Source organism: Urocampus carinirostris, chromosome 11 (genome assembly GCF_059441175.1).
Source record: "Urocampus carinirostris isolate Australia breed hairy pipefish chromosome 11, RoL_Ucar_1.0, whole genome shotgun sequence".
Taxonomy (NCBI): Eukaryota; Metazoa; Chordata; class Actinopteri; order Syngnathiformes; family Syngnathidae; genus Urocampus; species Urocampus carinirostris.
In genome coordinates this window covers 17,902,500-17,917,905 of record NC_142359.1, presented here as the reverse complement: position 1 = coordinate 17,917,905, position 15,406 = coordinate 17,902,500, and the positions used below count along the sequence as shown (strand labels likewise).

The following is a 15,406-nucleotide window of genomic DNA, read 5'->3' as shown; positions in this document are numbered from 1 at the left end:
AGCGTTCTCATCTTTTGCTATCGCGCTTAGCACAGGCTAAGCTGCGCGATAAGAAATTGGTCATCAAACAAAAAGAAAAGGGGCAAGGCTTTTTGTACTTTTACAAAAAAGAAAAGAAAAATGTATTGAGGATCATCGGATTATGTGAAGTTCACAAAGTAAGACCAGGGACGGAAATTATTGTTTTTTTTACATAAGATGGTTTGTAACTTTCATTCTCCAAAATCTCTGTCTCATGTCAGATAAAGGGACATTTACAGTGATGTTCATGATAATAGCCGTGCAAGGTGACTAACAACAATATCTCGGGTTTTAGTATAATTTTTGTTTGTTAGAAGGTGCATTAGATTCTCAGAAAACAAACAAGACCCAGCATTCCTAATAGGCATGCTCCGAAGTCTGTGCAACTGGGTAAATAGTTAAAAGGGGTGTGTTAAAAAAAATAGTAGTGTCTGCTGTTGACTGTACAAACACAAAACTTTTTTGTATGTCAAGTCAAGTCAAAGTCATTTTTATTTGTATAGCCCTTAATCACAAAGAGTCTCAAAGGGCTTCACAGGTTATTACACAGACTATTTTTTCAGACTATTTTTACACCATCCCTGATCTGGAACCAACACGAGGGCAAGGAAAAACTCAAAAACCTCAACATGAGGAAAATGAAGAAACCTTGAGAAGGGACCGCACGTGTGGTATCCCCCTTCCAGGATTACCAGACAGCAAAGGAGGTTGCAATCACAAATAATACAGATATATTGTCCACGAAAAGTATAGGTTATTCATATGCTATAGAGTAGAAGTGAGTTTTAAGCTTAGATTTAAACATTTCCACTGAGATAGGATTTAGCAATCCTAATATTTAGTTGCATGACTACAGTTTTTATAACAGCTTCCCATCTGTGTGGCAGAGAGTCAACCAACTTATGGCATCTTCCTGTTGTTATTTCACTCAACGATTGCTTAACAATATTCCACAATTCATTTACATTTATTAGTTTTGCTTCACAAACAGCATTTTCGATTGGATTGAGATCTGGGGATTGTGATGGCAACTCCAAAACATTAAGACTTTCCTCGTCTACTGGTGTATTTGGAGTCTTGTGGTAACACCCATTTCAGGGGTATGTCCTTTTCAGCGAGAGGGAACATAACCTCTTTAAGTAATTTAACATGTTGACTTTGTTATATTGACATTTTTTGTATGTTGCTTTTTTTGTTTGATTCTCTTGACTTTGGTTCTGAAACAGTTGAAATAGATACAACTGTATGTATTTTTATGCTGTTAAAGTTAGCAATATTTTAGTGTCTAAAATATTTGCTGTGCTTATCAAAGATAAACTATCTTAAGGGAAAAGGGGTCCAATGATTATGACATTTTGAAGTAAAATGCATTGGCTAAATACTACCCTGTATTTACTTGGATCAGCTCGATACCCCACCCCTACTTCTTACCAAGCCAATAAGCAGCCTCTGGTGATGGTCCTGCTCTTGAAAAAGCGGAACCAGCTTCCTGTCTGGAGGAGATAGAAGAAACATTAAGCGCAAAAACGTAACATTAGAAACAAATAAAAGACATCATGGATATCATAGCGAGTGCCAGTAGGCAGTATTTCGTCATTGCTCACTGCGGGCAGAACACATATGGCATCATAGACGATAGACAGAACCTGCGATCAAGATTGCAATCGTTAGCAAGATATTGCTTGGAATTGGAAAACCAATCCCGACTCCACTCGGTGACGGTGTGATTCGCAAAAGACAAAGGAAACACGATCTAGATGATTTTTTTCTTTTCGTTTCTCTATTGTTATTCTAAAAGGTTGCTTTGATGCAAGAAAACATTGCTCATGGTAATAGATTTTTGGTTTGTTTGTGTCATGAAGCAGACCAGGAGGAGAACCCAAATGCGTGACGTTTCTCACACAAGCCTTTAATTTTACGGGAAATGGGGCAATCATGTACGTTAGGCAGCAGTCTGGCGTGGAATGACAGGAAGCCAGGGTCCGACGAGATCGATACCAATTGCCCGAGCAGATATCGGACTGATAGGGTCGATACCACACAGGAGGGGACAGACAGGATTGATATCATAACAGGATATCGAAATAAAACAGGACAAACTAGACAGGAACGAAACTGGAGATCAATAATTAACGGGACAAAAACAGACGGTAACGATACCGGACAGGAAACCCAGCCAGAAAACCGGACAGAGTCAAAACCCATATCTTGCAGGGCAGAGCTTTGTTGACGGACTGACAAAGGGTGAGTGAGAGCACTGAGCTTAAATAGAAGGGAAGACAATCAGTCAATGAACCGCAGCTAGCGCTGATTGGGCATGGCAACCGTGACAGTTTGGTGTTTAGATTCCTTAACCACAGCGGCCGTAGGGGCCCCATTTACAGTATGTATGTTATGGTATGCATTGGGCAAGTACAGTCTGGTAGCACGCATCCCTCTCCAGGCCAACAAATGTTTCCACCCGGTCTCGAACCGGGGACCTTTCGCGTGATAGGTGAATGTGGTAACAGATTATTACATTTAAATCAAATTTAAGCTTCCAATTTAATATTGGATGTCTCTGTTGATTATATTTTTATATTGTTACCTGACTTGCCTGAATACTGTGAAAATGTACAAGTTATCACATTTAGCTTGGGCTAAAAAAAAAATGTTTCTTGACACATCACCGGAGACGTCAAAGCTTATCAAAAAAAAAAAAATAATAATAATAATAATTTCTATTGTTGGTATTTTTCAAAGGTCAGGTTTTGTTTTCCCTTCCTAGGAAAATGCCTCAATTCCTTGGATGATCAAAGTGGCAAACTACCCCATACCAAGATTCCAACAAAGATCGGATTCATAATAGAGCTTCACCTAAAGGTCGTGGCAGGAATTGGATCATTCCTTTTATCTTGACTGCGGACTGCTAAGTTTGGAGAAATCAGCAATAACCATGGATTTGGGATTCCCTCCATTAAAAAACATCGGAATTGTGTTTTCTTCGCGTATGCATTGTTGTGTTACTTTAAATTCTGACACAAAAACAGATTTAGGTTGACTCTTAAATCGTATCTGTGCGCATAAAAACAGATTTTGCGACTAATAATAGGGTTTATCAACCAAGGTTAGAGTAGATGACCGGTCATTAAACTGAAATAGAAATAAAACAGGGTTAGTAAATCGATATTAAACCAAACTTAGACTTTTCATGTAAATCAAATAAGTGTCATGATGACTGATGTGACTCACCTGTGCCCACTCATTTGGCGCCAACCGTCGCAGGTTCTGATTGGCTTCCTGTCACTAATTGAACCCTGTCCGGTCAGTCCCCTGTTGTCAGTCTGTCTGCAAACCTCAGTGTATACTAGGTAGGCAAGCCTTTTTGAACCCTGACTCCCACCTGTCCCGTTTTTGCTCCATCTGTCTCTGGCTACGACCCGTTTTGATCCTGACCACGTCTGCTCTACCGTCCCGGCTTACGACCTCTTTTTGTCCCGGCTACGTCTACTCTCCCGTTCAGGCTTACGACTCGTTTCCGACCCCGACAACGCTTTGCTCTCCCGGTCCCGGCTAACGACCGTTTTTTCTGTCCCTGACACCGACATCGCTCGCTACGGAAGATCCACTTCCGTGTTCGGATCACAATGCAAGTACTAGAGGGACTTGCTTTCCGCATCCATTAAACACCGGATTGTGTTTGCAGCCCTTCATCTTTCTTTCAATAAAATTTGTGAGAAACATGACACAATTGGGTCCTGTTTCTGTTCCGGTCCTGAAAATAAGAGTGGTCTTTTACTATAATTTATGTTAAATGTTGTCTTTTGCTTCATCTATAGGTCATTACTTCACCATCTGGCTCAAATCAATTACAACCATGGTGTTTCCCTCTATTAATTTTGCCACTCAACAAACCGAGAACTAGTCAATTAGCCTTCTTCCCTCTGCCTAGCAGCATAGCTGCTACACTAAGGTCAGCTTTCACACTTAATCTCTGCCCATCATTCGCAGTGAATGCTCAAAATCCATCCTTAAGAGAAAGGAGGATTGTGGGTAATTTAACATATTAATGGATTCTTTTTGGGGGGTGTTTTGGCTTTGAACAAAACATCACAAAGCTCTTGAGGAAGGGTTTTAAAGCAGCATTACCCGCTGTGAAGAGATGAATAAATTAATAATTTCATATATAATCTTTATTTAATCGCGCATACACAAGAGTCCGACTTTTTTGAGGTTTCATACGCAACAACTTGCATCGGGCGGCGTACAAGCGGCTGTTTCATATGCACGTGTTTGATCCACTAACGTGCAGGTAATCGTCCTCATTAACAGAAACATTAGCATTAGTCTCTTATTTACATATCGGCTCTCCAAAGGCGCTCTGGGCAAAAAAAACCTCCAAATATTTGCCGATTTCAAGGAGTTGATATGTAAATGTTTTAAAAGCATGGCTTTCATTTTGCATGAATACTTTGGCGTTTCCTCTGAGGGCTTTTCCTCCTTTCACTTGTTCAACTCGACACATGATGTGTTACAGATTAATAGGGGGTGTGATGAATAATGAATGATGTAGTCATTCAGATCCGGGTTTAATTTTCACAGCAGTTCCGCAGATGCATGGATGCATGTCATGGTGATACAGTTGGAGTCACTGCGAACTAGAATGGGCTGCATCCATACTGGCCTTTTTTTTCAGGAGATTGATTTAAAGCTTTATGATAGCAGTAAACTGTAGCAGGGTTTATATTTATACGACTCTGATGAGTTTTTCCATGGTACTTCATTTTATACACACACACACACACAAAAAGACTTTTCTGCCAACGTAGTCATTTTAGTAAATAAAAAATGTTTAATGCTTATAACAAGAATAAGTAAAATTATATGAAAATGTGCATTACAAAGCAGTAACTTATAGTATAACTCACAAGGGCTGTGTGCCAGTAGAGCCTCCCCCGCGTCGAGACGTGAAACTGTTTTATAGGGTGGTATTTCCCTTTTTTGGCAGTGTCATTTACCTCTCGATTGACTTACTTCATTGCATGTCAAAGTTTGCAATCCTGACCAAACTTGTTCTGGTTCTGAGGAGAGAATGTCTTTCTAGTGGTAGCTGCTGAGTCAGTAAAACCCCAAAAAGTTTCAAGTCAACTTTTTGAGGCAGTTTTCTCAAAAGGGGTAACTTTCCAAACTGCCTGTAAAATACTGTGTTAATATTCAATGCAGTTCTGGCCTGGGAGAGTGGAATGTCTTTTCTGGAGAAAGGAAATGCTGAGTCTGCAAAACCATCAGTGCAGATTCAACTTTCTGGGGGTATTTTTCCACATATAGGTCAACCCTTATAACTGTCTGCAAGGCATTGTGTTGAAATGGAAGATTATTCTGTCCTGGAAGAGGGGAATTCCTTTCTGAAAATAACCAAAAGTACTGAGTCCTTTTGAGTGTATGGGGGCAGGAGTCCTTTTCACCTCTAGAGTAACCTATCTGAGCGATCCTAGCCAAACATGTTCTGGCCCGGGAGAGTAGAATGTATTTCCGGGAAAGCTGCCAAATCAGCAAAACTAAAAATGGCAAGTCAGCTTTTTTTTGCCATTTCCACATCTGGGGTACCTACTTTACTGCATGTGAAAGGCGGTATTGATAATAAACATTTTTCTGGCTTGGGAGAGTGTAATGTCTTGCTGGGAATAATGCCAAGTTAAAAAAAAAAAAGTCAGATTTTTTCTTACATTTTTCACATCTAGGGTAACCTGCCTTTTCCAGGGTGGGCAGACATACAAACAAAAAGAAAAGCAAACAAACAAATATAAATGCTTAAATTCTGCTTTGCTCGCAGGTAATAGGAGTTTAAAAAAACATTACTGCATAGTATGTTGGAAATCTGGGTTTCATCATCACGTTTGTTATGGGCTGCCACTTTAATTGATGTTATGACTTTAACTCGTGGTAGTCATTGTAGACCATGAGATAATACTGTATTTGAATTCATATCAATCAAATGATGTAAAAGAAAAATGTCTTGATGCCCAACAGCTGTACAAGGCGCAACATGATGGGAAGCACTCCCCATCCAATTTTTTTATCCCTCCTCGTTCCCTTACTTCATTTTTCCTTCTCTTTTTATCTTTTTTTTTTGCCTAATCCTCGAAATATTCAGGCGTGACGAGGTCACGGCTGTTTTGCTCTTCAGCACCCACAAAGAACGTGACAAGACACGTGCATACGCTCACAAAACACAAGTGTGAGGGGTGTATTACCGTGACGCCAAGACTCCACCATCCCAAGAACTCTAGAAAAACAGAAAAGCATTTTAGTAAAATCTACTTTACTTGTAAGTTTGAATTTTTACCTCATGAATATCAGTCAAAACAACAATGCGTTTATCTTTTTAAGAATTTTAAAGATAATCGTGCTCAGATGTGCTGGTGGAGATATTTTATCCAAAAAATAAATCAATAATATTAGTATGCTACGGCTACTACTCCTACAATTTCTAATAATAGTAGTATTAAAATATACAATAGTAATTATAATTAAATGCTTAGTCACTTCACAAGCAAATAAATTCAGATATCCCAAAAATTTGGTTAAACAAGGGTCTTAAATCGTGTCCTGGGGGGGACAACTGTGGCCTGAGGGACGATAGTTTGGGGCTCCCGCCTCAATACGAAAGTGAAAAGGGACTATGTGTCCTGTTAATCGGCCCCAAAGGTGAAAAAAATCGTAAAAATTTGAATTTTAAAAATAAACAAAAATATATGAACTATACTAAAAACTATTAAATACTCATTGGTCGATAAAGTTGCATTTAAATTAACCTCACCTAGAGGTAGGTGATAGAATTATCCAGCATCTTGCTGCTAAGGATACCCAAAAATACAAAATTATTGTGAAAGGCTAGCCAGGAAATTGAGAAGTACAGTGGTGCAGGTTGGTCACTTTGAGTCTCAGTAGTTCTTCCTTGTGCTTTTTAGCAATCATTTTAGGTTGGAATACACAATAGAGCAACATCCAATGGTCAAATAATGCACACTGACCCTTTAATGTAAGTGCTGCCCAAACAAATTATGGATTAATTTATTACATATTGATTGATTTTCATTTTCATTCTGGATGTGTTTTACTTTTAAAGCTATTTAGGCACAGTGGACATTTTTTATTAAAAGGTTTTTTTATGCAACACCCAATTTTATCCGATCCCACCCAGATCCTAGCTCAAAATTATGTTAAAACCACAAAATTGTATTGTTTTCAAAATCTCTTACACATTTTTAAATGTACTTCTATACTACACTTTTTTCTTTTAGATATATTATTATGTTGTTTTGTCATAAGCGACCCCAAATTAATATTTTTTGAAAAATCATCCGAAATTCATTTTGTCTAAAACTATATTTATAGTTCTTTTCTCTCTATAAAGAAACTGCAAAGAGATGTTGTGTTTTAAATAAACAATCCCCCAAAAAACAATCTTATTTTTGTTACCAATTAGTGCAAAGTGCACCAAATTTGAAATGCATTTCTAAAATATCAAAATGTGATGTTATTACTACGTTGTTACTATGCTATGGACAGGTTAGATATTGGAAGTGGGGTTAAATAAAGTCAGTCACCCACTTAAAGCATTTTTAATAGAAAATCACAATGACCCAGCACTGGTAAACTCTACTCAGGCAGGTCTATGGGCACCTCAGCTGTCCTTAGGGCACCCATGTTGGAGACCCCTGGTTTAGATCAATCAAATAATTTGTGTTTTTTATTCCCCCCTAAATGTTTGATGTAATTATTGTTCGTCAATCAGAGTGTTGCTCTTTCAATGACAAAAAAATCCTAAAACAGAATAAAAGACCTACTTCTTAGTGTTCTCCAACAAATTACTCGTGTAGCTGGATGGTTTTTCAGTCCTCTAGAAGAAGAACAGAAGACTAGGCATTGAGCTGGCATGAAAACATTTGTCGGCAATTACAAGTTTGCTCCAGTAGGCCCGAATGTGGGAAGTTCTGTATCTTGGCTTGGGTTCGACGTCCAAGTATGCCGTCCTTTCTATGTTCCACTGCAGCTCGGACCAGAAGCCCTGAACACGGCCGGCCTGAATGAAGCACAAAGCAGGCCAACTACCTTACAGACTCAAATAAATTCGTAACCACTTTGCAATTCTGTTACATTCTGTATACATATATGTCAAACATTTGTTGAGAGAAATGTAGCTGAGTAACAAAGTAACTAACCCTCAGTAAAGCCTGCATTTCTGACAGTGTCATAATTGCCAATTGGGAACACCCGCGGCGGCTTCATTGGCACAAACAACCCGGACCAGCTGATTGGTGGCCACACCCTTCTTAAGCCTCTGGCTTCAGTTCAGACTTTGTCAGATCGTTGCGAGCTGTTGTGTTTCACTCAGTGAGCGTTCCCGTCCGACTCCGTCCCTGTTAAAACCCCTCTCCTGCCTCATCTCCGTTTTGACCCGTTTCTGGACCTGACTACGCCTGTTCTGCCTACCCCTGTTACCTGACCCGTTTTGCTTCGATCCTGCTTGCCTCCTGCCTACGACCCCGATTACGAACTTGACATCGCCTCTGATCTCCAGCCCCGGCCAAACGACTTACCATTCCTGCCTGTCTTCGTCTGACACGGAAGTGTCACTCCCGCCTCGCTAGCATCCGTTTTCCGCCAGTCGTCGGATCAAGCAAGCAAGCCTTACTCTCCCTCTCTTTTCAATAAACACTGAGGAATGTATGCAATTGAGTCCTGTGTCCATACTGGTCTGTGACAGAGGCGATGTCAAATTCGTAATCTGGGTCGTAGGCAGGAGCCAGGCAGGAAACGAAGCAAAACAGGTCAGGTAACAGGGGCAGGCAGAACAGGCATAGTCAGGTCCAGAAACGGGTCAAAACGGAGATCAGGCAGGAGACGGGTTTTAACAAGGACAAAGTCGGACGGGAACGCTCTCTAAATGAAACACAACAGCTCGCAACGATCTTACAAAGACTGAACTGAAGCCGGGGGTTTAAGAAGGGTGTGGCCATCAATCAGCTTGTCCGGGCTGTTGGTGCCAATCAAGCCGCCGCAGGTGTTCCCAATTGGCAATTATGACAGACAGTTTATACAGTTTGTCCATTTTCTTTGGAATCTTAACACAAAGAAGACTGAATTTAATCGTAAGACTCTCCTTTCTGAAGAATTATGAGTGGCTATCCCTCACGCATTTGTGAGAGCTCAATGGTGGGGAAGAGTTCATGACCTAGAGGCAATAAGGCATTGTCTTACTAACCACATGTTGGAAAGTCTGCTTTGTCTTTTGTCCTTGGTGCTCAAGCTCCTCTGAGCTCCATATCTTTTAGCTGATTATTCCGAAAAGTGCATGCTCCTCACGCTCTGAGAGTGCCTCTGTTGCTGTTGCAATAGGCCTAAGTGCCAAAAACTCTTAGTATACTGCCAGGCTTGGAAGCCAAGACAGGTTACCTGAAGGTTTCAGTCAGGTCTGTATGGACACTGAATCCCGCTTAGCAGCAAACCAGCAGACTTAAGAATTTCAAGCTGCAATTCAAAAGACTTGAGGGGTTATTCATCTTTGCCAACCCAATCATAAGTTGCATCTTTGCAGATCAGGTGGTATGAATCAGTGCAAACTGGGTTTTCGAGTGGTCCAGTTAAATATCACCTAAGTCTCACATTGTAAGGAGGCTTCTAGATATCTCAGGTTGGGGCAACTGCGTTTTTCTTCTCCCTTTATTTTGTTAGCTTAATCCTGCTTTTATCTTTTCTGTCTTTAATTATCAGCCTTAGTTCTTGTATCCCATTTGTAGATTAGTATTAAACTTGTACACAATTCCAACTTAATTAACTACTTGTGTGTGTTCCGATTGAAATATATTGCTACAATGGGACAAAGAAGAATATTTAACCCTTCTTATGAGATTAATTAGAACTTATTCAAGTATTTGATTGTCCACACTACCAACCAAACAATAGTCAGAAACATATACCATCACAATATGTATTTATCCCACATTCCAACACATAGAGTAGATGACAAAAAAACTGTTACAATTTCAGGCATGTCATTACCTTTCCTTTAAAGCCAGACTCAGTATGCAAGTGAGTGTTGCACAGCACACCAGGGATCTCCATCAGACAAAGTGGTACCTCCTGCAAGGCTGAGAGAGTGAGTCGGGTGCCAAGATTCGCAGTTGGAATTTTTTTTTTTGTCAAATATTAATTTTGCAAGTTCTTCCACTTAGAAAGATTACAGGGGCTTGTAGGATTGAATATGTAATAGGCAGGCAGTTTGTGGAGAAGAAATCAATTGTGGGAGCAATTATTAGAAGACATACAGGACTACTGATGATTTCCCTGGATCTGGGGCTTCATGTGAGAGTTACCCTGTTGGGTCAAAATGATTACAAGATTGAGCAAAAATGCCGAAACCATACAACAATAGCAAGAAAGCTAAGACCAAAGTAACCATGTCTACATTCAGAAACACACTATATTATATGTCACATTTGGGCCCATCTAAAATTTGCTGAAAGGCACTTGGGCGATCCAAAAGAAGCTGGGAGAATGACATATGGTCAGATTAAACCAAATGGAACTTTTGTTAGGAACACAATGTTGGGAGAAAAGTTAATACTGACTTGAAAACAAAAAACACCATGCTTACTGTTGAGATTGGGGTGGGAACATCAATCATTGGGAGCTTTTATCTGTAAAAGAACCAGGATGATTGTTCCGCGTGAAAGGAAACATGAATGGAACAATGCATTCAGAGATTTTTAGAAAAAAAAACGGGTTCTGTCAGCAAGTACATTAAAAATGAGACATTAGCTTTATCCCAAACACACAGCCTGGGTAACACCGGATTGGGTTCATAAAAAATATTTCATGGTCCCGGAGGGGCCCGGGACCCAACCCCATAGAAAATCTTAAGCTTTCGTATTGCCCAGCAACCGTCCCAAAACATCACTGCTGTATAGGAGATTTAATGGAGGAATGGTCCATATTACCAGAAACAATGCGTGAAAGCCTTGTGAACACTTACATAAAACCTTTAATCTTTCATTGCAAAAAAAGGGTATGCAATAGGGGTAGGCGGATCAATCCTAATATCACTATTATCCATACTAAGCAATCACTTGTATCTGATCGATACTTTGCTTCTACATTAATTTCCTCAAAGCACTGCCTCTCTATGTATATCGTGTAACCAGTCTCTCTCTCTCTCTCTCTCTCTCTCTCTCTCTCTCTCAGTCACTCTCTCTCGCTCTCTCACTCTCTCTCACTCTCTCACACACACACACCCTCAGCGCTCTTGGCCACTCTAAGTTTCTGCCTGAGTGTGTAACTACTGTCAGTTTTAACACCTCACCCAACCTAGCCAGCAGTTGCATCCTGCCTGCAAGGTAGAAGGGCTAAATCTATAGACATTCCCCTACCATGAGCTAAGAATGACAGAGGCAAAAGGTAAGCGCGGCACGGTTCAAACCTTTTTTTCAAAGGGCAATCCCAGGTGTAATTGATATGGTGAAGTGGTCCACTATTGTGGCAACACCACATGTTTACATAAACAGATGCTCACCCTGCAGAGAACAACGAGCCACAACTAAAGATTTAAACATGTTACTGTTCCTGAACAAAAACCTGTTAATCTGTTGTCACTATGGCAACGGAGTAACCGAGAGATTGAATTTACTATGAAAATATTGTGCAATGGAAGGTATTTTAGTTCTCTGAATAACATTGTTATACAGTATTTGCATTTTTTTACATGGCTGCTTTCTTTGGTTTGATTCTCTAGCTTCTGTTCTGAAACAGTTGTAATAGAAATATTTCCTTTCATTTTCTTATGCTATTAAAGTTTGCAATTCATCATCAAAACATTAAATTTTTTAGTGCTTACAATGTTTGTGCTGTGTTCATTGTAATTATAAACTAACTCAATGGGTAAAGGTTAAATGATTCAATGATCATGGCTATTCCCAGCAAAAAGTATTGGTATCGGATCGGTATCGATTGATAACACAACGGATTGACATGTATTGGATCAATACCGAAATATCTAGTATCGCTAATCCTAAATATGAAGCTAGGTATTGAGATGAACTAATAATATTCTCTAAATACTTACTTTGCACTATGACTTGCAAATAGATAATTTAAGAATCAGACCATGTAATTTTCTCCATTTTTTGAATTAGGGTATACTTATGAAGTGGGAGAGCTTGCACAATTGGTGGTTGACTGAATACTGAATAATAGGAAGTCCAAACGGAGTGGCGCTTACTTTCATGTCAAACACCGATGAGCAAGGCAGCAGATTATCCAAGCCGAGGAACCTCTGGTAGTTTATCCTGTACAGAGATACTGCAAAACCCATTTAACAATCAATATACAAAAAAAACTACAGCATCTTCTTGAGTGTTTTTAATAAATTACAACGCCTTTCTACGCTCACCTAAAATGAACTCCTGGATCTGGTGAAATGAGTCAAAAACTTTTGGATTGTCACACAGCCACTCAATGATCTGCCGGCATGCAGATGTGAAAATAATAGCCTTTTAATTCAAAAGAATGCTTAAATGTCAGCGCGTACCTCCAGCTCCACGTTTTGGTCATTTCCGCATTGAAGAATCAAGCAGTGGAGGGCGGCCAGCCGTTGAGCATCAGTCGTGTTGCAGGCTCTTCTTGGGAGATACATGAAGGACGCAAATATAACAAAATCTTTGCCTGAATCAGATATATATATCTAACATATTTCTTACTTTAGGCGGCACTCACCCAGGAGGCAAATCTGATTGTAAAATCTGCAAAAGGCCGGCAGGGCTGAGGTCGACACCATGGATAGTGCCCCCTGCCACGTCAAACAGAGCTGCAGATGACTCTTCTTCCGAATGCAGTATAGTGAACTTTCCGCATTTTGACGGGAGGCCTAAATCCGCTTCATCTCCTAAACATTAAGCATACTTGAAAATTGCATGGCCTCAGGAGAAAGATGTGTCATATAACTTCACTCCATCTGTACTGTGGTTCTTATATTTTGCCATTTGAATACGTCTTTTTGGGTTCTTACAAAGCTTTGAACCTTGCAAAGAGAAGTCACAAAGGAAAATTATCATTTCATTTTGTACGCAATCATAGTCCCCTTTTCCTCGTGCATATTTATACACGTGGGCCACAGATGAAGTACATGAGGTAAGGCTTAGTCGTTAAACCTACCAGACAGGAAGAGGGAGTGGCAGAGCATCTCCTGCTGCCTGGTGTTGATGCAGTGCAGGAAACAAGCATGCAGATACACCAGAACATAGTAACCTTCATATGGAAATAAACTCACATGTCAGCATTTGCTGTAAGTGTACAGACATAAATTAGGCCACATACTCTTGAGTTGCAATTCGGAATTACCGTATTTTCCAGTCTATGACGCGCATCCAATAACCCCAAATTGGACAGAAATTCGAACATGTGTCTTATAATCCGGTGTGCCTTACACTATATGCGGACAACATTTGAATTGTGTTGCTATATCTGTGCGATCATTGATTAGTCAATAAAAATTTGCACTGATCTCAATTGCATATTAATGGTGGCAACAATGCTCAAATAAGGTAAGAGCACCGATTCCTAAACCACCAGACTGCTAGGGAATATGGAAGGTTGTTCACAGTTATATCATATTGAATGCAATAGGAATGAAATCCGAATTCCATCTACTGAATCGCTAGAAAAACATCACATAAAAAGGCAATGCATTTTGAAACTTTTCCAGGATCCAAGAGAACCCCGCTTAGAGTCCAGTGCGCTTTATATAGAATTAAAAAAAAAAAAAAAGACAATTTTTTGACGGGGTGCGCCTTATAAGCTGGTGTGCCTTATAGTGAGGAAAATACGGTATTTCAAAAGGGCAGAAATATGTATCTCTGTGTGACCTATAGGGATGAAGAGCAGTTGGTGCATCATTGCATTCTGAATCGGCTGTCCCAATTTGACCCGGAAAGTCTTTCTGCAATCTGAAAGAGAATGAATAGGAAATGACTTGACATACCGACCCTAAACATTTGGAGCACCGTGACTGGAGGTAACGCACACAGACTCACACACACGCACCTTTGTGAACTAAAACCACGGAATAGATGAGATCCGGTTCATCATAATCGGGTAGACAGTAGCAGACACACATGCTCCCTAGAATAAAAACAAACATGTTCAAATGTGAATAATTTTGTTAATAGAGTAAATCCTCAGTGTTTTTTTTTTCGTGGTGATTGCATTTTAAAAAAAGTCTCGCGATAGTAAAAGCACTCCAAGTAACTATTTATTAGAAATCAGTAACATATATACGACTGTAACAAAATAACAACTATAGATCGACAAATAAAAACACAGTTAGATGAATAAACTAATGGTCTTTATAGTCATTGTACAGTGCTGATCAAAATAATCGCAGTGCAATGTGAGTACGACCATTTGACTTACGAAAAACGGTTGATACGAACATTTTTTTCGGGATGTCGAAAAATATCCAGACATTGCTGTAAGTTAGGTTTTGTATTGTTAGCACCTTTTTACGAGTACAGGACAGTACTGTAATGCTTCTGTCCGCCACTACCGGCGTGTGGCGCTGCGAAAGGTCACCCAGCATCCACCCCAAAGAAGAAATCCGCTTCTTCTTCCCAGTTCGTGTGTAAACATTCTATACTGTATCTCCAGCGCGCTAAGAACTTTGAGAATTTTATCGTCTATTATCTCATGCATCCATTCAATATGGTTGGTCAAAAGTGTAAAGAAGAGGCGAGCTTTTTCATTTGAAATAAAAGTGGAATATGGAAGCTTGATGCGGTTGAGAAAATGGTTGGATCCCTTTTTTTCATCCACTTTCTACCACAGAGGAGTCAAGTCAAGTCAAGTCATGTTTATTTGTATAGCCCTTAATCACAAACATTCTCAAAGGGCTACACAGACCACAGATTAGTGCAAACAACACTGGGAGAAAGTCGCCTAACTCTTGAAGCCCATCTTCCACAAGTAAGTTAAACTTAACTTTATTTATCTTTATAGAGCATATTATTTTATTCAATGTTTATTTTTCAGTACAAAACAATACAGGTTACTTATACAAGTCTTAAACATACTTATAAAAACCTTACACATACATTCCATAAAAAATATAGCCCTGAAGCAACTTATGAACAAAACGATCGTCCGGAACTTATCTCGTCCGTAAGTAGGGCAGTGTCTGTAACCAGAAAATTCCTGGTTTTAAATATATTTTTCATTGTTACATGCCAGACAAGCATGAAAACAAACAAGACCCAGCATTCATAATAGGCACGCTCCGAAGGCTGTGCTATTGGGCAAATCGCTTAAAGGGGTGTGTTAAAAAAAACGTGGCAAGCAATCTCTGAGTTCATCA

At 39.7% G+C, this 15,406-nt stretch overlaps 1 protein-coding gene across 3 annotated transcripts in view; it reads right to left on the bottom strand.

Moving 5' to 3' along the window:
* Nucleotides 1–15,406, bottom strand: part of gsap (gamma-secretase activating protein) — a 62,674-nt gene that overhangs the window by 30,132 nt on the left and 17,136 nt on the right. Inside the window, exons 13-24 of one of the 3 annotated variants that reach the window (XM_088346808.1) lie at nt 14,101–14,178; nt 13,923–14,003; nt 13,213–13,305; nt 12,775–12,943; nt 12,590–12,680; nt 12,452–12,521; nt 12,281–12,360; nt 10,066–10,146; nt 7,964–8,086; nt 7,851–7,903; nt 6,255–6,286; nt 1,453–1,514 (exon numbers count right to left, since the gene is read on the bottom strand). In XM_088346808.1, coding sequence (XP_088202934.1) covers nt 1,453–1,514; nt 6,255–6,286; nt 7,851–7,903; nt 7,964–8,086; nt 10,066–10,146; nt 12,281–12,360; nt 12,452–12,521; nt 12,590–12,680; nt 12,775–12,943; nt 13,213–13,305; nt 13,923–14,003; nt 14,101–14,178 — 1,013 coding nt within the window. The remainder of the gene's footprint in view (nt 1–1,452; nt 1,515–6,254; nt 6,287–7,850; nt 7,904–7,963; nt 8,087–10,065; nt 10,147–12,280; nt 12,361–12,451; nt 12,522–12,589; nt 12,681–12,774; nt 12,944–13,212; nt 13,306–13,922; nt 14,004–14,100; nt 14,179–15,406) is intronic. The other 2 variants (XM_088346809.1, XM_088346810.1) reach the window with 2 other exon arrangements.